This window comes from Cupressus sempervirens, chromosome 3, assembly GCF_028749045.1.
Source record: "Cupressus sempervirens isolate cs-2001-9-10 chromosome 3, ASM2874904v1, whole genome shotgun sequence".
In the NCBI taxonomy this organism is placed as follows: Eukaryota; Viridiplantae; Streptophyta; class Pinopsida; order Cupressales; family Cupressaceae; genus Cupressus; species Cupressus sempervirens.
In genome coordinates, this window is record NC_143120.1 from 670,476,813 (window position 1) to 670,492,386 (window position 15,574).

The 15,574-nt window shown below is 34.7% G+C and overlaps 1 protein-coding gene across 1 annotated transcript; it reads right to left on the minus strand.

The window, feature by feature from the left end:
• Positions 1–2,065: 2,065 nt before the first annotated feature.
• On the minus strand, positions 2,066–5,866 carry LOC149568499 (receptor-like protein EIX2). The gene has a single exon (XM_089821408.1). The coding sequence runs from the start codon at positions 5,411–5,413 to the stop codon at positions 2,729–2,731; it is 2,685 nt and encodes an 894-aa protein (XP_089677534.1). The 5' UTR covers positions 5,414–5,866; the 3' UTR covers positions 2,066–2,728.
• Positions 5,867–15,574: the final 9,708 nt, after the last annotated feature.

The window sequence follows — 15,574 nt, forward strand, 5'->3', positions numbered from 1 at the left end:
TTTTGAGTTGCATATATCTTATTTTCATGTTTCAATAAGCTGAATTTGGGGTTTCGTATGATGATAATTTTGGTGCTCTAAGGATAGCTTCCTCTATCCCTAGATTGATCTGCTAAAATTAGATTTTAGGGTTATTATTCTTGTTTGATACCCTTTACAGTGGCAAATGAAGTTAGTAATTGGTTCACGATTTCACTGTATGATGGTAGCATATTTAATTTTGGGATAATTGATTTGAGAATCTCTAAATTTAATCTTGCAAAGATTGGAATTAGCTGATTATCCGTATAATTTTCTAATGGTTTAACTTAGATTCATAATCTAGTTTTCCATGTTATCTATCTATTTTTTTAATAAATGCTTTTGGGGATTTAGGATTTGCTGTTTCCTTTTAAAGATTTATTCTAGCATTCTCATATTTAATGGAGGGGTATATTTCAAGTATGATAGATTTTATTCAGGGGTTTTTTAGGGTTCTTCCATTTTGTCATCATGAAGGGGTCTTGCTCCCAAAGCTGGATAACTTTGATGTTGTTCAAGTTTGCAACTTGTCATTCTTTTGGCAATTTTAAGTTCATAAAAGTGTAGATTAGATTTAAGATCTCTATTCGTATAGTTATCAATACCTCTCACTTTAGTTCTGAATGGTGGATTGATGTATTAAAGGTTTGAGGTATTCTTTGATTACCTAACGAGTTTCTCGAGTTTTGATATGTTTTAGTTTTATGTGCATATTCCTTGATTTGTAGTTAATAGAGATAATGACTTCTTTAGATTTAAAGTTTTGGTAATTATTTGAGGTTTCTCTATTAATCTTTATTTTGTTAGCATTAAGCTGGTTGCTAGTATTTTGATTAATCAGCTTGATTGGTAAAAGAAGCAAATAGGGATGCTCGGTACAATACTATGGAAGATTGTAAAGACAGAGATGCATTTTCTTCAAGAATTTTACAATGTATCTTGGAGTTTTAAGATTATATTTTTTATTTAAATCTATGTAATATTTGAGTTAATTTTTCAGGGGTATGCCCCTTTAATGATCTAATAATATAGGACTATGGTCCTGGGCGAGACTAGAGGTTTTATTCCCCATTCTTTCCTACTAGTGCTCGTTTGAATGGTGGATTGCTATTGTACTGATTATTTTATTTTAATAAAATTATCTTGGCCTTTGGCCATTTACCGATCAATATATATATATATATATATATATATGTATGTATGTATGTATGTATGTATGTATGTATGTATGTATATAAACTAAATAATCATTGAAATTTCATGCAAAACAAAGTTAGTTCCTATTACAGGAGTTATTTGAAAGAATATAGAATTATTAAATAATTTTCTAGCTTGTTAATCTTGCAAACCATCTCACTTTGAAAAAAATAGACTTCTTAAAAAGAGTGGCATGGACAAAATCATGCCACTGCTTGTCATTAGATTTCTAATGATTTTAAAAAAAAAAAAAAAGATTTATTAATAACAGTGGCGTAGACAATTCATGCCATTGCTAGTTGTTAATATTAAAGTGTAGCTTCAATAGAAATGAAGTACATTAAGTATATGTATGTATATTTCCTTTTCTTATATATATAGAGATAGATATAGATATAGATATAAAAGTATATAAGTACTCATTCAAAATTCTGATGACTCTCATATTCTTGGTAAAAATTGATATATGTGTGTATAATTTATTAATATCATACTTTTACAATTATCGGGCTCTTCTCCAATTTAGTTATCATGACATCATAAACCACCGGAACTCATATTATGCTGACTTGTTATGACATTGGATTATCGTGCTGGTTGAATCGGTGTTAATAAGGGTGACTTTCCATGTCCACGTACGGACACGACTGTGGGTATTCGCTGTGAGAGAACATCATCAATATACGGCATAATTAGTATTTACAGCATCGAAATACATAATAAATATAATCTGCATTTGATCCACGTTATATACCTTGAATTATATCACAATATTGTCGGAAGATTATCATATCAATTTTGATATAAGTTTTGAGTTTTGAGTATAGTTGAAAACAGTCACAGTGCATAGTAGTTTGATACATATAAATTATATATCAGAACCTCAGTCAAAGAACATTGCATTACTCTTCTGTTACTCTATCAAAGATCCTACTTTCCTTAACAGTTAATGGATTTCTAATGCTTTTAAAAGCTTCTGGTAAGAAATATTTAGAAGCCATAAATGGCGCCTTTTCACCCTGGATCCTCATAATGCTGTTTCATTCTTTGCCAATCACACAGATTGCCTGAGTATGCAGCGATAGATTACAATACCTTTCCATTAAAATCTTCATGGTTTCTCTTTGGTATGGGTATCTAGCAGTGCAAGAAAATAAAACATATACCAAACAGCTAAAGGAAATGGAAACATCTCAAGGAATATCTTGCTTAAGGCTGTGATTTGTGGTCTGTCATGGCCGTACCTATCATAATGTCTTCAATATGTTTGTTCCAGATTTCTTAGGAAGCACAAATGCTTCAGTTGGCCTTGCATTTAGACCAACGTGGATTACATGCTACACATACCTGCATTTTTACTGGCCAAAGAGGAAAACTTTAATCACAGTTTAAGCATGTTTAAAGCCTCCTCTATAATTCCAGCAGGCATTTTTACCAATACTCTCTGGGGAAGCCTCCGACTTAATAAGAATTAACAATTGTACATTAACTTCTATAAAGATCTTTGATGCTATTCCCAGTATTTAGCCACTCGACACCACAATGCCAAACCAAGTCCACAAAACGCCACCACATATCCGACCCCTGTTCCCATCTTCAACTCTCTGCTTTTCCACAACGAAGTCTCTTCATCTTCTTTTTCTTGTGAAGCGGGGGGAAATGGTGTTGGAGAAGAACAAGTCTTATTCAGTGGAACTCCACACAAATTCTTGTTACCCCAAAACGATGATGCTCCAAATGTGTCAAAGTGGCGTTGTTGAGGAATCCTTCCTGACAGATTATTATTTGACAAATTCAAATATCCCAGAAAATCGAGACCCTGGATCGAAACAGGAATCGACCCATTCAACTGATTGCCCGATAAATCCAAAGACTCTAAACTGTGGATGTCTCCCAAGCTATCTGGAACGCCCCCACTTAAATGATTGTGACTCAAGTTTAGAGTAATCAGTCCTTTCAAGTTCCCAATTTCCCCTGGAATTTCACCTCTGAGATTGTTTGCAGAGAGGTCAATAACAGTAAAAGCCGCAGGAATTGAAGAGTAGTCCAGCTCGTTTCCCTTGTTGGTAATGTTAACCCCTTTCTGATAATACATTTCATAAGCAATAAAGTACCTTCCATACCTCTCGCCATTGTTTTGAGCAGTAGCCATGGCGAGTAATTCTGTGATTTCAGGGGGGATGACACCTGAGAAGCCATTAGAGGCGAGGTCGATGATCTGAAGAATTGGTAAATGAAATATATCTGAAGGAATTACACCCAATAGATTATTCGATCTCAGAACAACAACTCGCAGATTTTTTAAGGTTGCAATCCAATTGGGCAATTCCCCGGTGAAGTTGTTCTTGCTGAGGTCCAGGAACTCTAGTAGCTTACAGTTGAGAAGCCCTGATGGAAATTCCCCTGAAAATCTATTGCCTCTAAGATCCAGTGACTTGAGCTGTTGTAGATTAACCACTTCATCTGGTATTTCTCCATCCAGTTCATTGCTATACAATGTCACCACTTCCAGAGAGGTGCAATTTCCCAGGGTTGAGGGCAGAGCATGGCTGAGCTTATTATTTGACAGATCCAGATTTTGTAACCTCTGCAACAAAGAGATTGATGAAGGAATGGCAGCTCTGAATTTGTTGTTAGACAGCGACAAAAACTCCAGAGAAGGGGGAAGATTTGTACCAATATAATCTGCAATGTTTCCTTCAAAATTGTTCTTGGACAATTCAAGAACAGTCAATTGATGGTGAAGGGCAAGAGGGGGAAGAGGGCCATGGAGATGATTGCCTGAGAGGTTCAGGGTCTTTAGATTATGCAATTTAGTCCATAACAATGAGGGTATGCTTCCCACCAGACTGTTACTGGAAAGATCTAAATGCTCAAGTCTGGTCTGGTAGGACAACCATTTTGGAATGCTCCCACCCATGTTACACCCTCTAAGCAATAGCATTAACGGATTAAAAGAAGGAATCCAATCTCTGCTTATGTTGAGAGTCAATCCACTATCAGTTAACCAAAGGTACTGCAATTTGGTTAGGTTTTGAAGCAGAGATTCTGTCACTATTCCCTCCAACTGATTGCCCCATATTGAAAGGGTTTCAAGGGAGGACAATTGACCTAATGAGTATGGAACACTACCATTCAATTTATTTACACTCAGATCAAGATATGTCAAGGATGACAATTTGGACAACCACTGGGGAATAGTGCCTTGCAGTCCATTATCACGAAGGCGGAGGAAATTGAGTGAAGAGAGATCGCTCAAGGATGAGGGAATTGTTCCATAGAGTTTATTAACACCCAAATCTAGATATGTCAAAAAGCTTAGATTCCCAATGAAAGATGGGATTGTACCTGTTAACTGATTCACTGAGAGGTCCATGTGAGTGAGGCTTAAAGCTGCAATTTGGGCTGGCAGAGTCCCATTCAGGAGATTCATCCTCAAATTGAGTGAAACCAAGCTGTTTATGGTGAATAACCAATTGGGTATTTCAGAAGAAAGTGAATTGTTCTCCATATGCAGATATGCAAGGAAAGTCAGATTTCTTAGAGGAGGAGGAATTTGACCTACCAGACTACAATTGGTCATCTCCAGATGCTGAATCCTCTTAAGATCGCCAATCGAGTCACCCAATTCTGTCATAGGAAGGCCGCTGAGATTGACTCCACGGAGTGAAATATACTCCAGCTGAGTAAGATTCCTGAGCCATTTCAAAGAGGGGATTTTCAGATGCTCCAGATCAGAAAAATCCAAGTAACGCAGCTTTGAAATACTTCCCATTTGTGGAGGCAGGAACCCAGAGAAGCCTGTGTTGGAGAGGTTGAGATAAGTGAGGTCTGTCAACAAGGACATGTTTGTAGGCATCTCAACTCCATGGAAGGAATTCATGCTCAAATCCAGGTATTCCAGTTGGCTCAATGGGAAGAGCTTGAAGTTCTCACTCATGGAGTGAAGAGAAAGGTTGAAACCTCTGAAATCAAGAGAATCCACTCGTCCTGAGTGAGAGTCGCAGTGGAGGGCTGTCCATTGGCAGCAATTAGAAGAGCCATTCCAAGACTCCAAGAGGCCATTCGGATCTTTCACGTTATCTCTCAATTTCAACAGAGCATCCTTCTCTATTTCGAGGCATCCATGTGTTTGTGGGCAAATAAAATAGACTAGTACACATATTTTGAGAATAACTCTAATTTTCTGCGCCATTGTTTGCTCGTGCTCTGTATATTGTTTAAAAGGTCGCAATACACAATTTTTTGTGGCTCGTTCATTTTACACCAGCTTGACTTTTCCTCTTGTTTTCTGTTTAAACTTTGTGACAGGTAACTACTCCATATCTGTGATGCTGCCAATAACTTGTGATCATACGATTTTTCAATCAGTTTATGTAAGCTGGTGGGAAATGGAAGGGAAGAAAAAACCAAATTTGAGAAACTTGTGGACATGGCATCCGTACATAGTAAATAAGAAAGATGATTGAACGGATTTATATCATCAATGATCATTGGTCTGCTTGTTTATTCTGTCCAACACTCCAGAAATTTCTGAAGCTGCAGCCGTTCCCGGATCAAGCCTCTACTCCATTTCCGTCTCAACGTCTTAATCCGACTGAAAGTAACGGTCTGCAAAAGAGGTTGAATATAAGAAAAATACGTTCAAGAAATAAATGTCCAAGTGGAATAGATGAGGAAATACCAAAATATGTAGGAACGATCAAATGACTATTTTTCACATCTGATACGGGCTGCTGACGTTTAACTAGGTTGAAGGATATCCATGTGGGAAAATAGTTTGTGCTGGTAGATAAGCTGTCTTTGTTTTTGTATGGATCTTAAATTTGACTTTCTTTCAAGTACGAGGTTGAGGTGCGGTACCACTAGAATGCACCAATTTACAATGAAAATATAACTTATTTAGACTATTTAACATTGGATGGGGTACATATAAGTTGTCAAGTAGCCATTGGCCATGAGGTTGTGGGTTTGTTTCTATAGACGTGTTGGATGACACTCTTTTGGAGAGGAAGGACTCTCATGGACGTTTAGAAATTAAGTTTGGATTTATTGGTTAAGTCTACTAGATGTTCCATATTGTTTCCAATCTTAAGTTTCATAGACCATCTATTATCATTAAAAAATTACTTTCATTTAATTTTATTCAAACATAATAACTCACTAAACTATTAAATTATACATTACCATTTGAAAACCTTATATTAAAAATGACACATCATTGAGTATCACTTCATAAATATTACCCTCATTTATAGAGGTCTATAACGTAGATAAATAGATCAATTGACTCACTTGACCTTGTTTGAATATGAGCTCTAATTAAATAGTGAAGGATAATTGTACAAAATATTATATAGAATTTTTTAATTTAAAATATACCTAGATGTTTTAATTTTATAAATGAGTACTTTCTTGTATGTGGGTTTTATATATACTTTAATTATGTAACTAATATTTATCTTTCGTATACATTGTGAATTTTAGTTCTATAATTAAGTTGATAGGCTTACGTAGAGCAAGACTCCCACTGGAATGTTTGGACATTCTAGTGGTATTTTACACTATAAAATCTAAACAATGTTAGGAATCTATGTTAGAAATATCATTTCCCAGTTGTGTAGGGAGTAGGTGACAATTAGAGAAGTGCCCATTACTATGAAAGCAAATGTGTCTATATCAATTGTTAGATGTTCTTTGACCTTAGTAGTGGGAGAACTTTTTTGATCATGACCATTAGCCTAGAAAGATAGTGGTATCCTTGTTCATCTCTCAATCAAAAAAGGGAAGGTAATCGAGCAGGTTCCACAGATGAAACTTTGTGCAATTGTACCAATGTTAATCAAATGGAGTTGCTCTTCAAAGTGGTGTTCTGGTACTTTCAAGGTGACTGTGTATTTGGCCTTCAATGGCATTAGCAATCTAAGCTCCAAATGATACTGACAATTCATTTAGAGCCCATTTGGTAGTTGAAATTAGGAAATACAAATGTCAGAATTGCCAAATTCACAATTTGTTTTTTTTTTCCAAATTCTAATGTTTGCCCAAAATGAACATATGATTCTTCCATCTACAAAGGTGGAAATGGTAAAACCAATTCCAACTCCACTTTATTATAAATCAAATTTTATAAAGTTTTTGGGTCTGTTTGCCCATTTTTACCCTTGTGCATATGCACACATCATATTATCCCAAAAATAGAAGTTTTTTTGCAAAATTGCTAGAGATTTTGAAAGTCTTGTTTGTTAAAGTGCTTCAGATTGGGTTTGTCAGAGTTGAATTTGCAAACTCCTATAGATTATATGTTGTAAGTTGTATAATTGGGTTTGATTTTTTGAGGTTTTCAAGCATTATTTGTAGGTATTTTCATTGCAGAATATCCTCTCTTCAGTTGTATTAATCTCCACAAAAAAAGATCATGTAGTCTACCTTGAAAATGTCATGGCGTAATGTGTTTTAATCTCATCTACTCTAATACCACAGTCTTACTCAAACATATTCAATAGAATCACAAGTTAAAGTATTCTCACATATCTTTGAGAATCGATCAATATTGTAGGACAAAACTTAAGGACTATTTTTCTTTATTGATTACCCCAAACAAAGATAGGTAGCTTTAAATACACATGCACATAGAAAGGCAACTCTCAAGCATCTCTTAATGCACAATAACCCAAGAAAATTTTGATCGTGGACAAAAGAAATAAACACTAACCATGCTAAGAGATAATAAGGATGAGAAGAAAAAGAATCGACGAGAATGTCAGTCACTCAAGATGAATCTTTCATTATAGTTATTTAACATTGCCACCACATAATTAACATAAGATGACACCAACACAAAGAGGCAATATTGAAATGAATTAAACCAGTTGTCACATGATGAGATGTGAATATGTCAAGTAAGATAAATGTCATATCATTGAATCCCAATAATTTATAAATGTCCAATCACCACAAGGAGAATACATGATATAGTAATGATGACAATTGTGGAATTCTTCTAAAATGTACAATCAACACTAGGAAAGTAGTCTCCCACATGTCAAGCAAGGAGGATCATAAGGAATAAGAAACAAAAGACTAAATGCAAAATAATAGGTTCATCATTACAGATAAATCTAAGGCATCTCAATGCAGGTACGAAGATTCTATCACAGCTACTATTTAAACAAATTTGGGGGGAATGACGAAAGCCAATATGCACTATTTTACATATATTATATGTTCCAATATGTCTTCACATCTATTTGTATAGACCATATCTCTATGATTTCATATTTTAATTATTAATATATATTTCACCATGGCTAGAAAAATAATCTTTCAATATGTAGCTTTAAGGGTGCAAATGTAGGAGTTGATAAAATTTGACTTCGTAATGCACCAAGATCACTTGCATGCAAATAGCTTGCCGAAGAGAAACCAAAGGAGCAAGAGCTTGAAAAGAAAACAATGCAAGAGAAAATATTTCACAATAGGAAATGAAATTGCTATGTAAATGGGATTTACAATGAGAGAGAGACTGAATATAAAGGCCTCAAGGAAGCTTGTAGAATAAGCTAGAAAGTGGTAGAAGATAAGGTTGGCAACTAAGCACACTTCCACAAAAAGGTGGAACATGCTAGAATAGAACAAACTCCCATGTTGTCAACAACTCATCACTACAACTATTAACTACATGCATTAACCTAAGTAAGCTTAAGTAATAGAATAAATAATTAATTATTTACCCTAACAGCAAATACTCTTGTCATGGAGAACACATCCTTGTCACTTTTTTATTAGGAACTATTATATATTACTTTGTGATTAGTAACTTATTTCTACATAAAGAATGTAAAAATTATGTTAGCTTCCAAAATCTACTAACTCACTATCTTATATTTTGTTATCTATCCTTGCCTCACTATTTTCTATGATGATTGTTATGTGTGAAATTTACACATTCTTAAGTGAGGGGAGCTTTTGGTACATATGACTTGCCAAAAAACTTGTGATAACAAAAACCCTTATGGTCATAATATGTTACAATGTTACTAAATTATTGTGAGAAAATTGCCATAATATGTCCATTTCTTATTTTTATATGTAGTTATAAACAAAATTATTTTGACCTGTATATTTAATGATTCATTCAAGCCTCAATTTACTAGCAATGGGTCAAAATAGTTTAACTATTTTATATTCAATTTGTATTGTTAATGTGCACATGACCTCTATATATATGATCAAATGTAACAACAATGAGCAAACATTTTATGTATGCAAACTAGAATATCTAGGAAAATTCTTATAGCAAAACTACATGTCCAAAACGTGTAATATTTTTGGATGAATAAAATGATGCTTATTATGATTGAAGCAGTGTTGAAAGGTGCTCATTCGTTCACTAGTTGTATTGAGGAGGCATGATCCACTTCTTAGGATGGGGTATGTGCAGGATCATGGTGTGCCAAAAAGTGGCGATGTGAAAAAAAAAGAGTTTGAAGACGCCTAAAAGCGCTTCAAAATTCGCTCTGACTTTTGTTTACCTATCCAGGAACCAAACTTGGAAGGTTAAGCCGAGCCTTATCAGATATCCGATATCATATCGGATATCTGATTTGATATCGGATATCCGATTTTAAATCCAATATCTGACTAATAATTAAAATCATATAATAGTATGATATATTATTTAATATTATTATGATTGATATAAAATAATAATAATAATATTAAATAATATATCATACTATTATATTATAATAATATTATTATTATTTAATATTATTATTATAATAATTATTATACTATAATATAATAATATTATTATAATTATTATTATACTATAATATAATAATAATATTATTATAATAATTACTATACTATAATATAATAATATTATTATAATTATTATTATACTATAATATAATAATATTATTATTATAATAATTATTATACTATAATATAATAATAATATTATTATAATATTATAATCGTATAATATTAGACTATAATAATAATATTATAATAACATATTATATTATAATAATATAATATAATATTTCATATATTATAATAATATAGTATAATAATAATATTTTATATTATAATATATAGTAAATTAATATAATAAATATAAAAATATATAAAATGTAATATATATGTTATATTATATATATATTATATATATATTATAATATCGGATATCTGATACCTGTGCATGGATTAAACACAAAATCACAGACCCGCGGCCCTTATTTTCACGCGAATTTGGGCCAGTCAGATCGGATATCAGATAATAAATCGGATATCAGATAGCAAATTGGATATCAGATATCAGGTATGTTCCCCCCCCCCCCCCCCCCCCCCCCGACTCATTTTTAACCTAAATTTAATAGATTTTAACAAGATTTTGTTTGTTTTAGTTGAATCTAGGGTTTTTTTTGACAAAAATGGTTAAAATTTAGATTTTTTTTTAATATATATTACGTTTTGCAATTCAATAGGAATGGCTGATCAAAATGATGACACTGAGGCAGGGAATAATATTCCTCGCAACCCACCACCAAACGATCTAGTATCCCCACAAAACTGTCCACCAAATGATCCTCTACCTCCTCAAAACCCTCCTCGAATCGAGGATTTGATAAATGAAAATCTCACTGAGTTGAGAGGTTTGCATAGAACATACAATAATGTACCTGCACTAGCTCCTATGTTATCCACATTAAACACCATAGTGGATAACATTGAAACTCTTACAAACCAACAAAATGCCACTCTTCGTTGGCGTGATGAAATGCACCAGATGTTTGATGATGGTTTGGATTATGATGAGGTCACGACCCTCAACATAACCAAAGACGATTTGTCAAGCCTTTTTGCTAACCCAAAAACGGGTATACCAGTTGACCCAAAAAAAAACCAAACTATCGATTAAATGGTGCACAAATGATGCCATACGTGCAAATTTTTGGGACCGTTGGTGGATGGTCTTTGATATCCCTCCACATGGCAATTTAGACATACCATTTTATTTCCTTAAAAAATTATATGCAGAATTTTTGTTGAAACTTAAAGTGAACTATTGGAGCATGAAGCCCAACATGGGCTTAGGACTAGGAGCTCCTTAGGATAGACCCTCTTCCCAGTGGAAGAAACTTGGCACTTTTGTCCCCCTCCCTGATATCTCCCCCCCTCCTCGAGTGCAGCATCCAGATATTATGGCAGAGGCTAGCTCTCAGACCATCAGAGCCATTCATAGGCTGAGTAGCCTAATGATATCTCAGGCTAGGTCAGTCTTGCCTCCTCGTGTTGATGATGTTGGTGCCAGTTCATCATTGGCTAGCTCATCACATGTTTGTGTGCCTCACACTTGCATTACATGCAAGAATATTTGCCTGGGTCCCATAGGTGATCTTCTTAAGTATCATTTTGTATTAGACGAGGATACACCAGACGCACGTGCAGAGGCTACAGACCCTGATGCGAGAGAGGAGGGGAACGTAAAGGCATGGACTCCTTCGGTGTCGGTACGTGTATACATTTTTTTGTTATGACATATGTGATTTAAAGTTAATTTTTATAATAGAGTAATTCTAATTTTTAAGCCATACTGACTTTTACATGTATGTGATCTTCATTCATGTTTAGTTGATGACCGAGGAGGAGCTCAGACAGATAGGTGATGCTACACTCTCGGCCATTTCATTTGGCCTTGAGACATCTACGGTACATTATGTTGTGTTTGCATTTCTTTTTTCTATTTGATATTGTAGCATATATGGTTGCTAATATTTCTTTTATCTTGCAGATACCACCTGCCCCGGGGGGACAAAGTGCAGGGGGTGAGCTAGCATGTATTGACAAAGGAAAGGTAATTAGATGTTTTCTAATTGATTAAATATTGATGCATTCTTGTAAAATTTTTGTGGTAATCTCATTTAATTACATTATTTATTGTATATAGGGTGTGGCTACTGGCGATGAGCCTGTACAGATTCGGCGTCCTAGATCATCAGGGATTTTCATTCGCACAGAGAGCCCCATTGTATGTATAAGTATCATTTATTTTTTATTTTTTTAATTGATGCAGAGGAAAGTATGATTGTTGTTCTATACAATTTCTATGATTTTTTTCGTACCAATAATGATTCATGTCTTGCATATGTTCATTACAACTTAAATAGGCTTATATGCACCTGTCCAACCGACCAAGTTGGTTACAAAGGTTTATTTAATCAAACAAATACCAAATTACTACTTTCCCTCCAAAACTAATATGACCGTTTGAATTTGAAATTCAAATTTCAAACTATAGTTTTTATGCATTCCCTAACTTTCTAAACTATTCCATTGACTCAAAATTGGTCATATGGATTTATTAAATGCAACTAAGTAAATTTCCAAAAAATTAAAGTTTTTATTATTTTTTCTCCAAACCACCGTATACTCTGATCTCCCCCTTTCAACTGAGATCACATATGACATATATAAAGGTCTACATGACCGTTGGAACAACCATATAGGCGTTCCCAACCATAAAACAAACAAACAACCACTTTTTGCTAATACTGTTTAGACTCTAAATACCCTATTCTAGGGCCTTTTGGTCCCATGGAGTCACTTGGTTTATAACCACACCAAAATTCTTGTGGGCCTTACATGTGCCTTTATTACAAAACATAGACCAACTTGTAAAATATGGACCAAACCTTTATTCCAACTTCCTAATCTACTTGAATCCTTGCTTTCATGGAGTGGCAAGGTGTCCGGCAATAGAGATACTTGTTCCCCCCTGCCACATAGGTTAGGTGCCCTGCACCACCTTTCCTCTCTCTCATTCTGAACACTAGTCCACCAAGTGAGTGATGTTCCTCTCAGTCTTGTTGTTGCTACTTTTACCTTCTTATCTGCCTCTATGTCTTCAAGATCAAAGTAGTTCTCAAGGGCCTCTATCCACCCTAGCACTTCTTCACTATCCATTTTACCTTGGTATATTGGAAAATCAATATGGTTCTTCCCACCATTACCTTGTACTACCTTAATGATTCTCATAAATCTCCTTTCTTCAGGATCATCTGTTGTCTCATGCTCTTGCCTTGCATTACCAACCTCTTCTTCTTCATGGTTCTCTCCATGATTTCTTCCTCTAACCTCTTCTCCTCTAGGTTCTTGCCTTTCCTTTTCTAAGGATTCTATCCTTGCAATAAGCTTCAGCCTCTCTCTTCTCATATGTCTTCCTTCCCTCACTCTAGATGCTTCAAGTTCTCTCCTCTCTCTTTTCTCTTTTGCCAACTCTTCTCTCAATTCTTCAAGTTCTCTAGCCATTTGATTTTTAGGAGGCATTTTCACAACAAGTTTTCTTCCTTCCCAAGGGCCAACTCACTAATTCTCTTTCTTTCCTCACCAAGAAATCTCTGGACACCACTTATGTACCTTTCAACTCTGGGACACACAAGGAGGAATTAGACACACCAAGGCTTCAACAAAGGGACCAACGCACTAAGGATTTTCAAGATTATAGGTCTTGGTCGCACTCCTAAACACCCAAACTTCAAAACCCTCCTTAAAATGGCTTAAAAACTAGGGCTTGCTTGTTCAAACCCCAAAACTCAATTCTAGAACGTTTTGACTTGTCTAATGACAAGATATGATCATGACAACCTACATGAACCTATCAAATGACACATCTACCATATGAAATCCTAAAATCCTATCTCATGCCCAATTACAACTTTCTTCCACATATGAGTCCAACATTATAACTTTGTATGCTTCCATGAGCCATAATTGGTGCAAGGATTGCCCAATTGACTTCAAGAGATGTTCCATGACCTCTGTACTACCTTGGATCTTCAATGTTCCCCTGATGAGCATGGGATGCTCTTGCATCACTTATCTTCATAAATAAATTCAAAACTAATTTCCGTGATATTAACAACTACTATTTTGTATCTCATAGGAGACTCCTAGTGCACATGAGGTTCGATGAGACAGTTATGTAGATTTGATGACGTGGCCACTCACTCCTGAGGAGGAGCCTACAATAGTAAGTTGTAGTTTGAATTCATGATTAAATATGTTATAAATTTAGCATGCTATGAATTATAATGTTATAGTTTAAATTGTAGATTCATCTGACAAAGGTATTTGAACATATATAGCCCACAATCACAGAGGTACTAGCATTGCCGAGGGCATATGAGAGGACTCCTGACCGGCACAGGAGGTTGACGAGAGAGGTATTTAGTATGAAATTTTGATAGTATTAATCTCCAATACGGAAAAGATCATTATGCATTTGAGTAATTCAATGTTAGATACTTAGAATCATATAAATTTAGTAGTCTAACTTTGGGTTTTCCTTTTTTGTTTATGCAGGAGGCATCCAATCCACCTAGTGCAGCGAAGAGGCTGCATTTTGATCATCCACCAGCACCCTAGGATAGTATAGTTTTCGTAGGATGCATCATGAGACATTTTGAGATGGCATATGCCACATTGTATATAGAAACATTGATATTATACACATTCTGATGGCAGGATCAGCCACATTTTGTATATGGATCTATGTATTTTGATATATATATATTTGAGTACTTTGTCTATGGATACATGATCTTTGATATATATTTGTGTAAATTTTTTTCTATGGATACATGTATTTTGATATATATTTTTATCATTTACGTGCACAATGATATACATATTAATTTAGTACCTAGTATTGTTCAATTTATCATGGATCATGTGTCATGCCCTAAATTTTACTAGTAAAAACACAACAATTTTTTTTTTTTTTTTAGCTTATGAAGTCGCATAAGAAATTATATATTGTAAAACAAGGTTATCATTGAATAGGAGTTCAAGACTCATGTGAATAGTGTGAAGGTGTTAACATTTCAGTCACAGGTGGTTTTCAAATAGATTGGATGACAGTCTAGTTCAAGTTAGCATCACGAGTCAAACGAGCAAGTTCAAGATACAACACTCATAAATTAGTGAGGTAATTCATATCCTAACAAGCCTCTGATACTAATATTCTATTAGGGTCTGTCAGTTGTATCATATGGACTAGGTCGTGATTCTAGCATGTAAGGGAAGGGGATCAGAATTACTTATTATCCTCATTACCAATGTACACAGATTCATTAATCATTACAATATATATTAATGTGACAATTATTATATTACTATATACCCATTTGAATATGTCCCTAGGGGTCCTAGGACCCTAGAGACATATGTCATCGTTTAATGGGTCAAAGGGGGTCATAGGTCACCCTATGACCCCCTTTGACCCATATTACCCATTCGAATATGTCCCTAGGGGTCCTAGGACCCCTAGCAACATATCTCGTTGTTT

Bases quoted from the DNA above. Each gene is read 5' to 3' on its own strand.
- LOC149568499 (XM_089821408.1), bottom strand. From the start codon at position 5,413: ATGGCGCAGAAAATTAGAGTTATTCTCAAAATATGTGTACTAGTCTAT.